The following is a 16,050-nucleotide window of genomic DNA, read 5'->3' as shown; positions in this document are numbered from 1 at the left end:
AATGTAACTTTTGTGGCACTTTTTAGCCTGCTAAAAGACTAATAAGTCAAAGGACAATTGTTTCAAGCCAACCCAAGAAGCATTTGTGTCTCTAAGCCATTTTTTCATGTGAAGATTCTCAATTTTACGTCTTGATTCGCGAAAGTTTATGCTCGCGAAAAATATTTTTCCGTTAAATTCGCGAAAGTAAATGTCGTGAATTTCGCGATTTTTCGTCCTCGCGAAAGTTTATGCTCGCGAACGTTTTTACGCCTAAAGTATTGTATTATGTAATGCAAATGCAAATGGGGGATTTCAGGAAATTTTACTCAGGCAAGTTACGGCCTGTGCAAAAAAATCGATAAATCGTGACGGCCGTGACGGCCAGTTGTTCCACCCCTTTTTATGGGAAAATTTTTCGTTATTTTTACTCTTCATATTAATACCTTTCCAAAAAGTCCTGGGCCAAAAATTCTGTTTCAGCCATTTTGGGAAATTTAAAGCAAAACACTTTTGCTGACGTCAGCAAAAATTTGAAATACTAATATCTCCTGGAATATTCATTGAAATGAGCTCAAATTTTGTACGAAAGTAGGGTTTACAAATATCTTTTTTAAAGAATTGATGACGTCAGCAAAAATCAGCAATTTTCGTTTTTCCTAAAAAAATGCTGACGTCATCAATTTTTTGGAAAATTTTTGTTTGGAAATAAAAGATATTTATAAACTCTACCTTCGTACCAAATTTCAGTTCATTTGGATAAATATTCCAGGAGTTATTAGCAATTTAAATTTTTGCTGACGTCAGCAAAAAGTGTTTTTCCTTAATTTTCCCAAAATGGCTGAAACAGAATTTTTGGCCCAGGACTTTTTGGAAAGGTATTAATATGATGAACATAACTCAGTAAAAATTTCTTCCAGAAAAGGGGTGGAACAACTGGCCGTCACGAGTTTTATGAACTGTTGGATTTTTGTGTTGGTTGTCATGGAAATGTCGGATATTTTTGACGTCAAAACTTAAAATGCCCATAATTCCTGAAATTTTCATTCAAATGAGCTCAAACTTTGTAAATAGGTAGGGTTCATGAATATCTATCATTTCCAAAAAAAAATTTCCCTATAAATTGATGACGTCAGCATTTTTTGAGGAAAAAAGAAAATTGCTGATTTTTGCTGACGTCATCAATTTTTTGAGAATTTTTTTTTATGAACCGAGAGATATTTATAAACCCTAACTTCGTACCAAATTTGAGTTCATTTGGATAAATATTCCAATAGTTATTAGCAGTTTAAATTTTTGCTGACGTCAGCAAATAGTGTTTTTCCTTAATTTTACCAAAATGGCTGAAACACAATTTTTGGCCCAGGACTTTTTGAAAAGGCATTAATATGATGAGTGAGAAAAACCAAAAATTTTTCCCGAAAAGGGGGTTGAACAACTGGCCGTCACGCATTATTTGATTCGTTAATTTTTGCACAGGCCGTAACTTGCCTGAGTATAGAAAGTGCAAAGATTAGGTATAATATTTCGAACAGATGATTAAATGTGTCTATATTTCCAGCATTTGTACATTCATTGCAGAAAATTGTTATTTGTGTTAAGTTCTTATGCAAAATATAGCAAATCGGCTGGTTTCACAAAAATATTCTTCCAATAGGGGGAACCCTGGAAAAGGGGTAGGTGGAGGGAGAAAACCAAATGAGGGTTTTAGACCCCAGATGGGGGGACCTGAAAACCTGAAAACCATGCCTCGTTTGGAAGGTTGGCTGGACAAATAAAAGAAATTCTAAAACAAAAGATCAAATGAAATACTTTAGGCGTGCAAACCTTCGCGAGCCGATATTTTCGTGAAAAGGGCTAAACTTCACAAAAATCTCGAAAAGTTTGTACGCCTAAAGGAGACACTTAGGAAACATTTCGTTGTGAAATCTAGAAAATTTCATCATGCTACTTTGTATATTCTACAGGGTGTCCCTAATTAAAGTATCGAGTCGAAACACAACTATGAGTAGAAAGTTTTATGTGCGTGTTCACAAAATTGTATTTTAAGCTCTCCCTCTTTTTTCTTTGTCATTACGATTAATTTATACGTTGTAACTACCTTTTCTAATAAGCCTGTGTGATGGAGAACGTTCTTATATTTTAGCGATAACACACACAAACTCTTCTACTCAATCGCATGTTCAAACTCGATACTTTAATTAGGGGCACCCTGTATAGCATTAAATTTAAAGCCCCGCAGGGACTAGATAAATCCGATACTCTTGGATGGAAAATGAAAATAAAATCCATCGCCATATATTTCAAAAAGTATGAAATGCTGCTTAAAAAACGAAGAAAGTGATAGATTAAATCCATCATTCTGGATGCGGCGCAAATGTTAAGGCTTACACGGGTCACGTGTTCTGGATGGGAAATAGCGGCTTCATTCCCTGTCCTGGAGTTTCGGATCTAGCTCATTTGGAGCTTTGAAATCAATGGTACGTTGACAAGAAGGCCAATCAATGACGAAATCACATGTTACCATACTTTATAGAGTGGAAAGCTGATGCCGAAAAATCATCAATAATTGAAATAAACGGTTGACGTATTCAAATTATTTAAATAGATGCTGGTGATTTAGATTGATGGAAGAAGGAAAGATACTTTATTTGTTTGAAAAAGCTTATTAAGGTGTTTAAATATTAAAATTATGCCGTTGCTTAAATCTCTACGTAGAGGTATACAGAATTTTCGGAAATTATTGAATAATTTATTCAATTGTATATCTTTCATTCATTACGGTTATTCAATAAAGATTAATAATTAATAAATTACTTTTCAATACTGCTGAAAAATCATTTCGAAATTTTGCTTTTAGAGAATTTGGTTTCATTTTTGATAAAGCTTATAAGGCGTTTGGGTCAAGTTTTTTAGTGTGACTTTTCATTTACTAGCTAGCGCATTGTAATTCTGTAAAATTTATTTTGAGATGGGGATTCTTACAGAAGGTAAGTCCTAATTTAACTTTTTTTCCGAATTTGGCTTTTTTTAATCGGAAATGTATTTGTAGAAATTTCCAACCCTGCATTGAATCCTTAGAGTATTTAAGGTGGCCATCCACTGGAAATTGAAAAATCGACCTTTTAACTTTAAATGTTGATTACTCAATAACTAAAAATGATATGGGCTTGAAACTTTCAGGTATTATTATTTATGACCTAAAGTTAATATTAAAAAAAAAAAAAAAAAAAAAATGGAAGACGGGGGTTTGGTACGACTTTTCAGTAAAATCAAAATAATCTTGTGTCAACGTTTTAGATAGAACTACAAATACTTGGTTAATGATTTTTGGTATGTTGAGGCACTTTGGGACAAAGAATGGAATGAGCGAAATTTTTTTTTGAAAAATCCAAAATCCGGGGGTAAAAGCCAAAAAAACTGTTTTTTCAAAATATGAGATCTGGAATTAGTGAAATCTGAAAAATCATTCGCTCATTCCATAGCTCTCATACACAGGAAAAAATCTGTGAATCACATGCGTGTGAAAACCAATTTCCGAGCATGTGATCTTGCAAAAAATCACATGCGTGTGAAAATACAATTCACAAGCCATCTTTTCTCAACTTAAATGGAGTGTCTGACTAGATCTAAAATCACAAATAGGATTGTTTGTCTTTCTTAGAGAGAGAGGTTTAATACCCTAAAAGTAACTCACTTCTATTCTATTTAACAAGTGAAAAAAGATGGATTGTGAATTACATTTTCACACGCATGTGATTTTTTGCAAGATCACATGCTCGGAAATTGGTTTTCACACGCATGTGATTTCCATACTTTTTCCTGTGATAGATGTGCAAATACCCTGAAAAAATCAGACCAATCGGTCAACTACATCCTGAGATTTTTCCGCCACAGTGATTGCGAACCCCAAGATTTGCGTTTTGAGAAATCGTGCTTTTAAAACATAAATTGCGGTTAAATGAAAAGATTATAGTTTTCAATAGGGATTTTTTTATGATTTGAGCCTATAAGGGAGTTTTCTACATTATTTCAAAGGAAATAAGGATTAAAATCTATTTACAGTGAAAATTTTGGCCAATTTGAGTGACATTTTGATCATTTCCAGAAAACCGCAAAACTTTGAAAAAAGACCGCAAAACTCATTTTCACCACGAAAACCACCCCGAAATGTAAATAACAATGCCCACATTCATTGTAAGACTATTTTGGACTATTCCTATCAGCAGGGAATCAATTAAGTTAAAATATTCATTCAAAAAGCTCTGGAACTGAAGACTCATTATCGTGTTACAGGCACTTTCACTTTCACTTTCATGCCATCGCTGAAAACATAATGAAACCGCCACAATCCAATCCCACACATTTGAAAAAGTAATTTGAAGATGATTGTGTTGTTTTTTAAGAGATTCCTGGCAAAAATACATTAAAATAGCACCCTAAAAAGAATAAACAAGTAAACAAAAGTTCTACATACCTTTGGCGCACTACACGACAACCGACTGTGCTCTTAATCAAAAGAAATCATAAGTTACATCATGATTAAATATTCCTTAGAGCTTTACAAACCTCCTTGTATAATAAGAGAACCATAAAACATCATTTACAGCAACAAATGGGGATGAAACACTCAGCAAAAGTCAGTAAGCTTCATCCTCCAAAAACCATCTTTCTGTCTTTAAAATTCACCTTAAAATTCGAGGGCGGTCATTGTTTACAACATTTGAAAACTGAATATGGGTACACCAAGCGACTTCAAACCTTCTAGAAATGTTTCTAGCGACTTGAAGACGACCCGTAAAGATTTTCAAGCCGTTCGAGCTGCTAGAGAAGGTAGAATTGCTGTTTTACTAACGGGCGGGAAACAGGGCGTCTGTGGGCGAAGCATTAAAAGCTTAAAGGCAGGTATTTTAAAACCTAAAATTTTCTGCTTATTCTTTACTTTTATGAATTGAAATTTTCAGAGGTTGTTCCAGAGAAGTTGTACTTGACTTTAAGCCAAAAAAATAAAAAACCACCAAAAAAGTATCACTATTTTCAAACCCAGTGGATGGCCACCTTAAATGGACTAAGGGTCATCATAAATTATCAGAGGAGGGGAGGGGGTTGGAAAATACAGTCACAAACACTAACACACCCCTGTCTCATAACCCCGGTGGAACTTCTTCCCACAGTGTTGGTGAAAATTTCTATTGAATCCCAGTGGGAAAAGAAATTTTTTTGTTCCCAGCTCAAAAAATCTAGTGGGGATGGTTTTGGAATTCAATATTTTTTCCTGAGATTCCAATTGGAGATTAAGACTGTATCGGGTATTTTTTACGGTTTTTTACCACCGAAAAGGTAATTTTGGTCAAATCTTGCAAATTTACATTATCGATGAGTATTTTTAATTCTTTACTGAACCATATATTTTAGGAGAACTCGCACCTCTAACATTTGAAGAGATTCAACAATACAAAGAATTTCTGAAGACACATGGAATTCAACAATTCTGCAGACATTACAACAAAATCAAAGATAAGAATTATGAAACACTCAAATGGGGTGACGAGGTAGATTCACACACCTTAACATAGCGAATCAGTTCCCCTGGAGGTTAACTCAAGCAAAAACAAACATTCCGGGCATATTGCGGGATCGCTTTTCAGAGTTACACATAAAATTGAGTCTTTATAGGGTTACAAAACACAAAAAAATTCAAAATTGATTTCTTTGGACTAAAACTAAAATTGAAATAATCAAAATTTCAGCTTACTTGTTTGAAAACTAGTCAATCTTAGGGTAAAAAAACTCATAATGTCTACGCTACGAGTAGGTAGTTGTCTACCAGGCAGTAACGAAAAGTGGTCGAAATTCTAAGACTTCTTAGATGGCTAAGGCTTCTTAGACGACACAATATATTTGGCGAACAATATTTAGACTATACAATGAGGTTTTTTTTTCTCTTTAGAAAATCCCCCTATATTATTGGAAAATCGCAAATCAAGTTGGTAATATATCATGGACACCTTTACAATATATTTACAATATAATTTATCCTTCTTTAGATTGAGATGATGATGATTCGATTGGACGATGAAAAGAAGTCCGCTCCGTTGGTTTGTAAAGCTAAAGACATCATCGGCCCTTTAACGGAAGCCGAGAATCTTAACCCTGGCAACACAGACACTGCCTGGAGACCTGAAATGACGGAATGGATGATTGAATGTAAGCTTTTCTCTGATATTACATCATTGATATCGATACCCCCGGACCTTATTAGGACCCCCCCCCCCGTTTATTATTTTTTAAGAATTTTTTCAGCTTTCAAAGAGAAGGTCCCTTATTCTGCTCTAAATAACTTGATTTTAGCCTATATTTACCTTATTTTTGGGTTTTTGCAAGGACAATTTCCAACCCCCCGGCAATTAGGCCCCCCCGTTTATTAAAATTTAGAAAATTTATATCAGGCTCGCACCATTCTCCGCATTTTATTGTTCTTCCTAACAATAAAGCCATTGTTTGGATACCAAAAGCCTCTATATGTTATACTTATAGAAAAAAATATTTATCAAAATCCCATAAAAGACTATATTTTCCATTTCCATTAAATCAATGGTTTTTGTTGTAAATAGCATCTCCTGGACGCCCGTATGGAGGAAACATTGATCACTTCAATACAGTCGAAGCTAACATGAAAATAAGGTATTGTTGGTTTAACGTCGTCTATGTCTAAATTTTGTCTTTTGCCAAAAAATTCGTCAATAGACGATATCGGCTTAACGAATTCACCCCGAATGATTACCCATGATGCATTGCGCAAAAAAATTCACGGACTATATTGACTTACTGAATTTTTTTGCGCAATGCATCATGGGTAATCATTCGGGGAGAATTTCGTTAAGCCGATATCGTCTATTTTTACCGATGAATAGTTTTTACCGATGATTATTTTCCAGCGTAACATCGACTAAGGCTGGAAAATACCAGTAAAATTAGAAATTATTGCATTTCCTTTAGTTTGTATGGCAATCCATGTCATAAGTATCACATAAACCCAAAATCTAGTCGCGAAAGTATTAAAATTTAAAAATTTTAGAAATATAACCAACGGCTAAAGATTTTGTCGCGGTAATAAGTTTTCTTCACCAAGCGATTTCTTTGTCTATTTTTAATGACGAATTTTTTCCGGTATGGTCATGGAATTGCAAACAGAATGTCTTTTCTTTAATACACCATTCCACTGTAACGTTTCTCTATTTTTCAGACGTGATGAACTTATGTCGTATTTCAATGACGATAAAGAACGTATATTGTCGTTATCGACGTATCCACGTTTAGGATGTCGTGATGTCTTCTATCCACCAATGGAAAACAAGGTAGAGGAAAATGACGCAACCAGATCCTATTGTATCCCTGATGAAGTTCTCAACCAAACACATATTCGATTCAGAAAACTTGCTGAAATGATGACAAAACGTAAAGGGCGAAAACTCTTCAGAAATGCTCCAAGTAAGTAGACCGTAGGGTGGGAAATATAGGGCGGCGGGCGGTATGCTGAAATGATGACAAAACGTAAAGGACGGAAACTGTTCAGAAATGCTCCAAGTAAGTAGACCAGAGGGCGGGAAACAAAGGGCGGTGGGTAGATACTGAAATGATGACAAAACGTAAGGCGGAGACTGTTCAACAATGCTCCAAGTAAGTAGACCAGAGGGCGGGAAACAAAGGGCGGTGGGTGGATGCTGAAATGATGACTAAACGTAAGGCGGAGACAGTTCAGAAATGTTCTAAGTAAGTAAGCCATCAAAAAAAGTCTTATCTTAATTAACGATGTCAGCGGGTGGTATAACGGCTGTGATCCTAAATTATCATCAAATCTGATATGATATTCTACAACATTGGAATCTTTTCAGTTTTCCGTGACACAAACACACCAAATCCCTTCATCGATCCTGACGTTCCAAAAGATTCACCAGAAGATATTGAAGTGATGAAACCGAATCATGTTCATTTAGATTCAGTATGCAATGGTCTCGGTTGTGGATGTTTACAGGTAAGAAAAAGTCGTAAAAACACTAAAATAGGTTGACTTTTTTCACAAATGATAATTCATTACCAGGCTTCAGGATTCACAAATGTTGGCAAGATTAAAAAAAAAACGAGTACCCCGTTTGGTCCATTTTCGAACCCCAGCGGAACACCCCCTCGTTTGGTAAAGGTAGTAACCCCCGGATGATAAATTAGCAGTTATAACATCAATTATTCACTGTTTCGTTTCACCATGGTTTCATAGCATTTTCTTTTCCATTTTAGACCACGTTCCAAGCATGCAATGTCGAAGAAGCACGAACTCTGTATGATCAACAAACAGTCTTGGCTCCTATTGTCGTAAGTTTTTTCTTTAAATCTTAGCCTGTATAGGTACCGTGAAAAGCACAGGTCGAAATCATATATCGACCTGTGCCAACGAATCCAGATTCTATTCAGCGCGCAATTAATGGAGACAAAAGTAACCATGACGACCATCCAAGATCTTGGATGAAGTTCAAAGTTGATATTTTTATTCCCGTCGTTGAAAACACAACTAAATAATGTCATCAATGCTTTTTAAAAAAAGTCAGTGATAGAGAATCATAACATAAAGTCTGTCTATTATTTCGATTCAATTAAAGTGACATTTCCATAATTAGTAGTTTAGTAATTACTGTTATACATTTGGGGATCATGTAAAAGATTTCTTTCGAAAGAAACTCACTTCAATTACACTTGGAGGTTTCTGGGGAATTTGTAAATAGTAAACTTCATCTTTGATTCTTTCTACAGTGATTAGATTGACACATGCGCGATAAAATTTCTATTATTGGTCTTCAGAGGTTAATATATGCTTTGAAAACTTAACCTCTGATACTCAGGTTCTGTATAGGCTCTAAAGTCTATTCACGATAAGTGTGCACTCTTTTTTCATTTACCTATAACTTTTGAAGGAATTCTTCAATCTTTATAAATTTGGTATCATTGGAAAGATATTAGTGAGTGGAACAATTTGAAATAAAAAAATCTTAAATTCTAAAAATGAAGATGAAAATAAGAAGAAAAAAATGAAGATCTTGTAGAAAGGTGCTATAGCTATCATTTTCACTGAAGTGAATCCTTGATTATCGAACATCATCACTGTGAAAAAATTTCTCAAAAATAATCATTCAGTCAAAAGATATCAAGCAAAGTTATAAGCTGATTGACGTCTAAAAACGCTGTTTTCTGCAGTTTTTTGCTGTTTTTTGGGGTCAATCACTTATTAACTTTGTATCATAACTTTATATTGAATAAATATTTTAGTGAAATTTCTTCACAGTGATGATCTCCTAAGATCAAAGAATCTCTCCAGTGAAAATGAAAGTTATAGCACTTCTCTACAAGATCTTCATTTTTTTCTTCTTCATTTTCATCTTCGTTTTTAGGATTTCTTTAAAGACTTTTTTATTTCAAATTGTTCCACTTACTAATATCTTTCCAATGATACCAAACTTATAAAGATTGAAGAATTCCTTCAAAAGTTATAGGTAAAAGAAAAAAGAGTGCACACTTATCGTGAACAGACTTTAGTTGAGACGGCATTGTTAACTGAAGAGACCATAAAACTTGTTCGAGTTAAGGAGACATTCGAGTTACAGAGATTCGAGTTAAAGAGACTTCACTATACAATATATACACACATTTTTTACTTTCAGATGGCATTGTCAGCAAGTTCTCCTTGTATTAAAGGATACCTTTTGGAGACAGACACCAGATGGGAAAATATTTCTGGATTGTGTGACGATCGAAGAGCAGATGAACTCGGTGAAGTGGTGAGATTTCAACAAATTTATTCTTGATCAAATAATCGAGAATTCTGATTTCTGTTAAATGTAGTGCTCTAAAACCTCAAAGTAAGGCTTTAATCATTTCAAAAGGAAAACGAAGCAAAGAAATGTTTTTCAGCTGGTAAATTGGTAAATCAAGAGTCAGTAATTACCAGCTAATACTAAGTTTGGTTCAATTATTCCTGAACAAAATGGACAATATAGTAAACTCGAACCCAGTCCCTTAGTTCACTTTTGATGATTTTGATCGTATTACGTTCCATCAGTAAAATCACAAAGTGATACAATCTATATACGAGATTTCCCCCTTCTCACAGACCCGGTAGGATTTTTTCAGCAAGGGGGGATAAAAATAACGGGCTGAAACTCAATGGGGATTGATATTCTCATATTCTTTATGATTGGGGATTTCAATTCTTTTGTTTTCAAGTCAAATGATTCAGTGGGGATGGGAAAATAGCATAATATTTGTTGGTGAGGATTGGTTTATTTGATTATTTTCAGTGGGGACAAAAATTGGAGGATTATTTCCCACCGGAGACGATATTTTTGACCAATTTTTTTATTGGGAAGGATTCCCAGTGGGTCTTTCAGTAGGCCGAGATATAGATAACTTCTTGATATCACATTTCATTTCTCGCATTAGCCTTTGATCGACAAGACACGTCGTCGTTTGTACAAATCGCGCTACGGAAGCGTGGATATGTATTTATCTGAGGAGAATGACAAGTACAACGACATTGATATCATTTATCGTGATGAACATTTGAAAATACTACTCGATGAGGGTACGTTTGGGCTTAGATTTTTATCTATCTATCAGCTAAATTTATAAATTATTTCCGAGGCAAAAAAAAAAATAGTTTGGTCCTGATTACTCATACAGTGTTGAGGTTCATTAATTCGATTTTCAAGGGGAATCTGATTTTCATCGAATGATAGAGCGTATCGAATAGTAGAGCGTCGTTTATAAAAGTTTCTTGTTGACAGGGACTTTCAATATTATCGAATGATAGAGCGTATCGAATAATAGAACGTCGAATTAAAGAGCGTCAATTGTAATTCCTTTTGACCAATCAAAATCAATATTTTAGGCATCGATCAACAGCTCGCCCGCCATATTGCTCATCTTTTCACACGTGACCCACTTGCCGTTTATAAACACATGTTAGAAGATCAAGAAATGGATCATTTTGAATTGTTCAACTCGACCAATTGGCAAACAGTGAGGTTCAAACCACCACCGCCAGGCGCTAATATGGGATGGCGTGTCGAGATGCGACCTATTGAGGTAAAAAAATAAGAAAATATTCTAGGAATAAGAACGATTATCGGCGATCCAAAAAATATCTGCAATGCGATTGGGCCTGATTGGTTAAAAAGAGTACAATATATCTTGTATTTTACATGTATAAAATATAAATTGACGAAAAGATGTTGTTGCATTGTAGCGGTAGCAGCAATCTAACGTCACTTTGCTACAAAAGTGCCCTGCGCTTTTTTCCAACTAAAAAAGTGTATTTTTTGGGTCACTGATAAACCAGTTATCAGACATTTGCTCGTACAATATGGAAATATTTCACTCGTTCCGGATTTTCCGTATATTTATAATCGCCGACTTCCACATCCTCTTCTCGTAGAATCAGTAGGATGTTCTAAACAAGTGGGGGTAAAAATGAAACGCACCAAAACTCGATAAGGGGATAGATATTACTATGTTTTTTAAGGCTGGGGATTTGAATATTGCATTGTTTTGAAAATTTCATTAGGGATGGAAAAAGGTGCACAACATTTTTGAGCGAGGATTTATATTTTTGATTATTTGCAGCGAGTTTTAAAATTGGTATAAAATTTTCCAATCGAATCGAAATTTCGGCCAATTTTTTTAGTGGGTGAGGTCCAACTGGGTCTGTAAGAAGGGGTGTACTTTCTCTAATTCGATTTTCAAAGGACGGGGAATCTTCTTCAAGTTATAGAAGATTTATAGGGACCGATGTTTTTTTTAATTACGATTAGAGAGAGTTAAGTGCGTAGTCATGCTTAAAGTTCTGTGTTCAAATGATCAAGAATCAGTTTTAAGGTCAAAAATTGAAGATTTGAACCATTCTATTAGACCATTATATTTCACTTATTTCAAATATTTTTTGGCTAAAAAAGATAACTCACTACAATTCTGCTGGACAAAACTGGGTGTCTACCCCTTCTCCCCAATTTCAGTGTTTTGGAACTGGGGAAAAGTTTAAAAACAACATTGAAATTGAGAGGAGGGTCTTTAGAAGTTGAAAAGGGTTTATGAACAGGGTTTTGTCCAGAATTCTAGATGTTGATAAAATATTTAAATCTCAACTTTTTTTATCAGTCGCAACTCACAGACTTCGAAAATGCAGCTTTCACATGTTTCGTGGTGTTGTTGACAAGAGTTTGTTTATCATATGAATTGAACTTAGCAATCCCAATGTCTAAAGTGGAGAAGAATATGGAAAGAGCTTCGAAAAGGGATGCTGCTCGCCAAGAAAAATTCTTTTTTAGAACTAATTTAGGTAATCTTACTTTTTATGGTACCCTTTTTTTTGGTACACCGCACTTTTGTTTATAAGAACAACATAGGCTACGATTAACAAAATATTAAGAACAAATTAAGAACATTCTTAACGTTTTGGAGACTCTTTTATATAAATTCTTTGCTCTAAAACACTTGATTTCTTAGAAAATTCTAGAAAATCAAACAAAAATACTCACAAAAATGGTGAAAATCAGAACAGGTTAAGAACATTTCTTGGCTTAAAACCATAGGCGTAGCGAGATACCCTGCAAAATTTACGAGGTAGTGCAGACGGTAATGACATATTCATTATCTTTTGATAAAACAAAGACAATAATTACAGTGTCGTAAAAACCGCTCTTTTGCAGGGTATCTCCTATCTCGCTACGCCTATGAAAACTTTATGAAATAACATGTACTGTGTATGTCAAAGTGCATTTAGATTTGAATAATGCCTTTTTCTGGTTACTCTGTGGTAAAGACACTTATAACCTTTGAGCTTTAATTAACACCCTTCAATTTCCTTTCAGGTCCCGAAGAAACAGAATCACGTAATGAAGAAATGACAATGAACGAGATTATCAACGGGGTAAGACGAAAAGATATACTCTTTTTTAATCATAAGAACAATGCGGCTCAAAATTGCCGAAAAATAAGAACACTTTCTTGAGAACAATGCTGAGCCTGGAATTACTCAATTTCAAGTAATTTAGGAGTCAAAGTAGTCAAAATTGGATATAAAACCTAAAATACCTCAATTTTACTCTTTGAATAAGAACAAAATAAGAACAATTTGGGACTCGAAGTGCCAAAAAACAAGAACAGCCAAGCCTCGTCAAAATTCTATTGGCTCTTATAGAAAAAAGAATGTATACAGTTAGACTCGTGAATATCTTTCTACTTCTATTCGGATCAAATTATAAAAAGAAGTACAGAGACTTAAATTAGACCCATTAAAGATGAGAAATAAAGTGGATTTTCGCTAATTCGAGCTTCTATTATTTGAATGTATTATAATTCGAACCAATAGACCTTTTCATAAATTACGTCACGAACATCACTTGCCTCGTTTTGAAATTATTGCCATGGTGATTAACTCCCATCGGAATTTATCAAAACTGCTTCCCATTCATGAAAAAATAATTAAATGTCTCAGCAAGGGACATAATTACCATGGTAATTGTTTGTTTGAATACAAGGCAAGTGATGTTCGTGACGTAGTTTATGAAAAGATCTAATTCTCAGTTCCCGTCAAGAGGAAGGCTTCGCAAAATACCTTATGGGCCAAAACTTTGTCGGCCCTAAGTGACTAAATTTTGGCTTGGTGACTAAAAGCAGGGCCGACTAAAAATTTGAGCCGAATTAACTGTAAATAGAACCCGCTTAGTCGGCCCTTAGTGACTAAATTTTGACGAGGTGACTAAAATTAGGGCCGACTAATAATTAAGGCCGACTAAGTTTTGGCCGATAAGGTACTCTCTATAATTCGAACTAATCAGACTTCCTGTTTGAGTTCGAATTAGCAAGAGTTAACTGTAAAAAAAACCTTTTTCTCTTGTTGTAGGGCACAACGTTTCCTGGTCTGTTGAATGTGATTCAATTTTATTTGAGTCATTTGGATATCGATGCAGACACACGATGTACGATCAGCCAATATCTAAAGTTGATCAGTGCAAGGGCTTCAGGTTTGTAACATTCTATTCTCGCTAATCCAGTTTTGAATATCAAGGAGAACAAATTTTGAATACTTTTAAGTTTGCTGCCTATCTATTACCCGTCTCACAGATGGAACTCTTTCCCATAGTGGGGATAAATGTTTTCATTGAAATCCCAATGGTGATACTGATAGAAATTCTATTGTTCCCGGGTCAAAAATCCAGTTGAGATAGTTTTGGAGTGCAATGTTTCCATTGAATCTAAAAAGGAGATAACAACATAGTCAATTTCCCAGTTGGGCTGAACTTTTTGTTGGGTTTCCTTTCACCTGGGACGAAATTTTTGCTAAATTTCGGGTCCCACCGGGGACCTGTCAGGCTAGTGGCAATCAAATTATTTCATTTTATAGGCTCTTTAAGTACATTCGCTTTATAAGCGCAAACTAAACTTTTGCCTTTTTACCTTTTTAGGGGAGGTCCTTACAACAGCAAGCTGGATGCGAAAATTCATTCGATCACATCCGAAATATAAATTTGATTCGGTTGTTAGTGAAGAAATAAATTATGATTTGATGAAAATGTGTACTGAAATTACAAGTGGTAACGTTCAATGTCCTGATCTGTTCACACCGGATCTGATGTCAAAGTCATGTCGATATGTCCCTGAGAAGAACAAGAAAATGCTTGAAGAGGTTGAGAAAATTACCAAAAATTTGAATGGGAGACAAACAAGTTTTTTCAAGAAACAATGCTAAAAATTATATGAATTATATTGATTATGTATATAAATTACTGTATGAGATCTTATTAGGTTTACATCATTATAAGTTATCCGGCACATACCGCAGATTTGGTAATTTACACTAAGTGCGAAGCCTTAGATATGATATGACCGGAGATTGAACCAGTACCTTGCGCAACGTAACCGAACGCTCTACCTTTGCACTATACGGTCGATGTAGAAATCGAGTAAAGAAGTAAAAAAACATGATCTTCTCGGATTGGTTCTAGAAAAGCAAAGAGTGTTTACTCCTGCCGGCACACCTAACTCTAGGGGAAGTCCTAAATGCTTCTTCTTCTTCTCGCCTAGACAACTGTCTACAACTCTATTCCATTACGGCCATTCAAAAAGCCTAGACAGCCACATGACTTTGTCTCCACTCCAAGACAAAAATAGGATCTTCATCTTTTCAAAGTTTGTTCTATGGCCCACAGCCCCATGTTATGATTTATCTAGCATACACGTCTGACATTTCAATGACACCTTGGTTCAAAGCCCATCTTCTTTTCTTCAAAACATTGTTCTGATTACACCTTCTATGCTCAAGCAATCCCAGCCCAATCGGCTCCCAGAACACTTTCTCACCTCTTCCTTAAGCAGCACTGACTTCAATTTTTTTTTTAACAAACCTACTACTGGTAATTAGATTGATATAGATTTACCCGTCTGCTTTCAAGATTTCTGTGTCATGGGATAGATCATCCCACGCTACCGAAACCCTGGACAGCATAGTACGGTCGATGTAGAAATCGAGTAAAAAAGTAAAAAAACATGATCTTCTCGGATTGGTTAGGATTTTGCCAAAATGTGAGTTTTGTATCTTAAAAATTATAAGCAAAAATATATAATGATTGCTTGGGTTGCATCTTAACGTTTCATTATGTAAATATTATGAAGTATAAAATATAAATTATGACAAAGTAGAGATGGAATTATTGCTCCTGGGAACTGTACTGAAAGAAATTATAGGAACCTTTAGGTCGCACTCATTTTTTTATAAGAACCGGTAGATTTTTGATGAGGTTTAGCTGTTCTTATTGATTTACACTTTTAGCTTTATATTGTTCTTATCCTGTTCTTATTTATAGGGTGTAATTGAGGTATTTCAGCCTTTTTACTCAATTTTTACCTACCCCTAAATTGCTTGAAATTGAGTAATTTCAGGCTCAGAATTGTTCTCGAAGCCTTTTTTTTTTCACGATTTTGAGCCTCATTGTTTTTATATATTTTTTTTAATAAAAGATAGAAAGT

At 34.9% G+C, this 16,050-nt stretch overlaps 1 protein-coding gene across 1 annotated transcript; it reads left to right on the top strand.

The window, feature by feature from the left end:
* Positions 1-2,849: 2,849 nt before the first annotated feature.
* LOC136813820 (glutamate--cysteine ligase catalytic subunit-like) lies at positions 2,850-15,858 on the top strand. Its single transcript, XM_067070306.1, has 14 exons — positions 2,850-2,969; positions 5,395-5,531; positions 6,027-6,186; positions 6,594-6,663; positions 7,226-7,470; positions 7,875-8,014; positions 8,275-8,349; positions 9,690-9,806; positions 10,468-10,609; positions 10,916-11,112; positions 12,181-12,361; positions 12,894-12,952; positions 13,928-14,048; positions 14,490-15,858. Exons 1-14 carry the CDS (start codon positions 2,951-2,953, stop codon positions 14,771-14,773), a joined length of 1,947 nt encoding a protein of 648 aa, XP_066926407.1. The 5' UTR covers positions 2,850-2,950; the 3' UTR covers positions 14,774-15,858.
* Positions 15,859-16,050: the final 192 nt, after the last annotated feature.

This window comes from Clytia hemisphaerica, unplaced genomic scaffold (assembly GCF_902728285.1).
Source record: "Clytia hemisphaerica strain Z4C2 unplaced genomic scaffold, Clytia hemisphaerica genome assembly, whole genome shotgun sequence".
NCBI classification, from domain to species: Eukaryota; Metazoa; Cnidaria; class Hydrozoa; order Leptothecata; family Clytiidae; genus Clytia; species Clytia hemisphaerica.
Note: the sequence above shows the minus strand (reverse complement) of the source record. Positions and strands in the feature narration are given on the sequence as shown.

Coding starts and splice junctions, on each gene's coding strand:
- LOC136813820 (XM_067070306.1), top strand. Junction 9,807..10,467: donor CAGATGAACTCGGTGAAGTG/GTGAGATTTCAA, acceptor TTCTCGCATTAG/CCTTTGATCGACAAGACACG. Junction 10,610..10,915: donor GAAAATACTACTCGATGAGG/GTACGTTTGGGC, acceptor TCAATATTTTAG/GCATCGATCAACAGCTCGCC.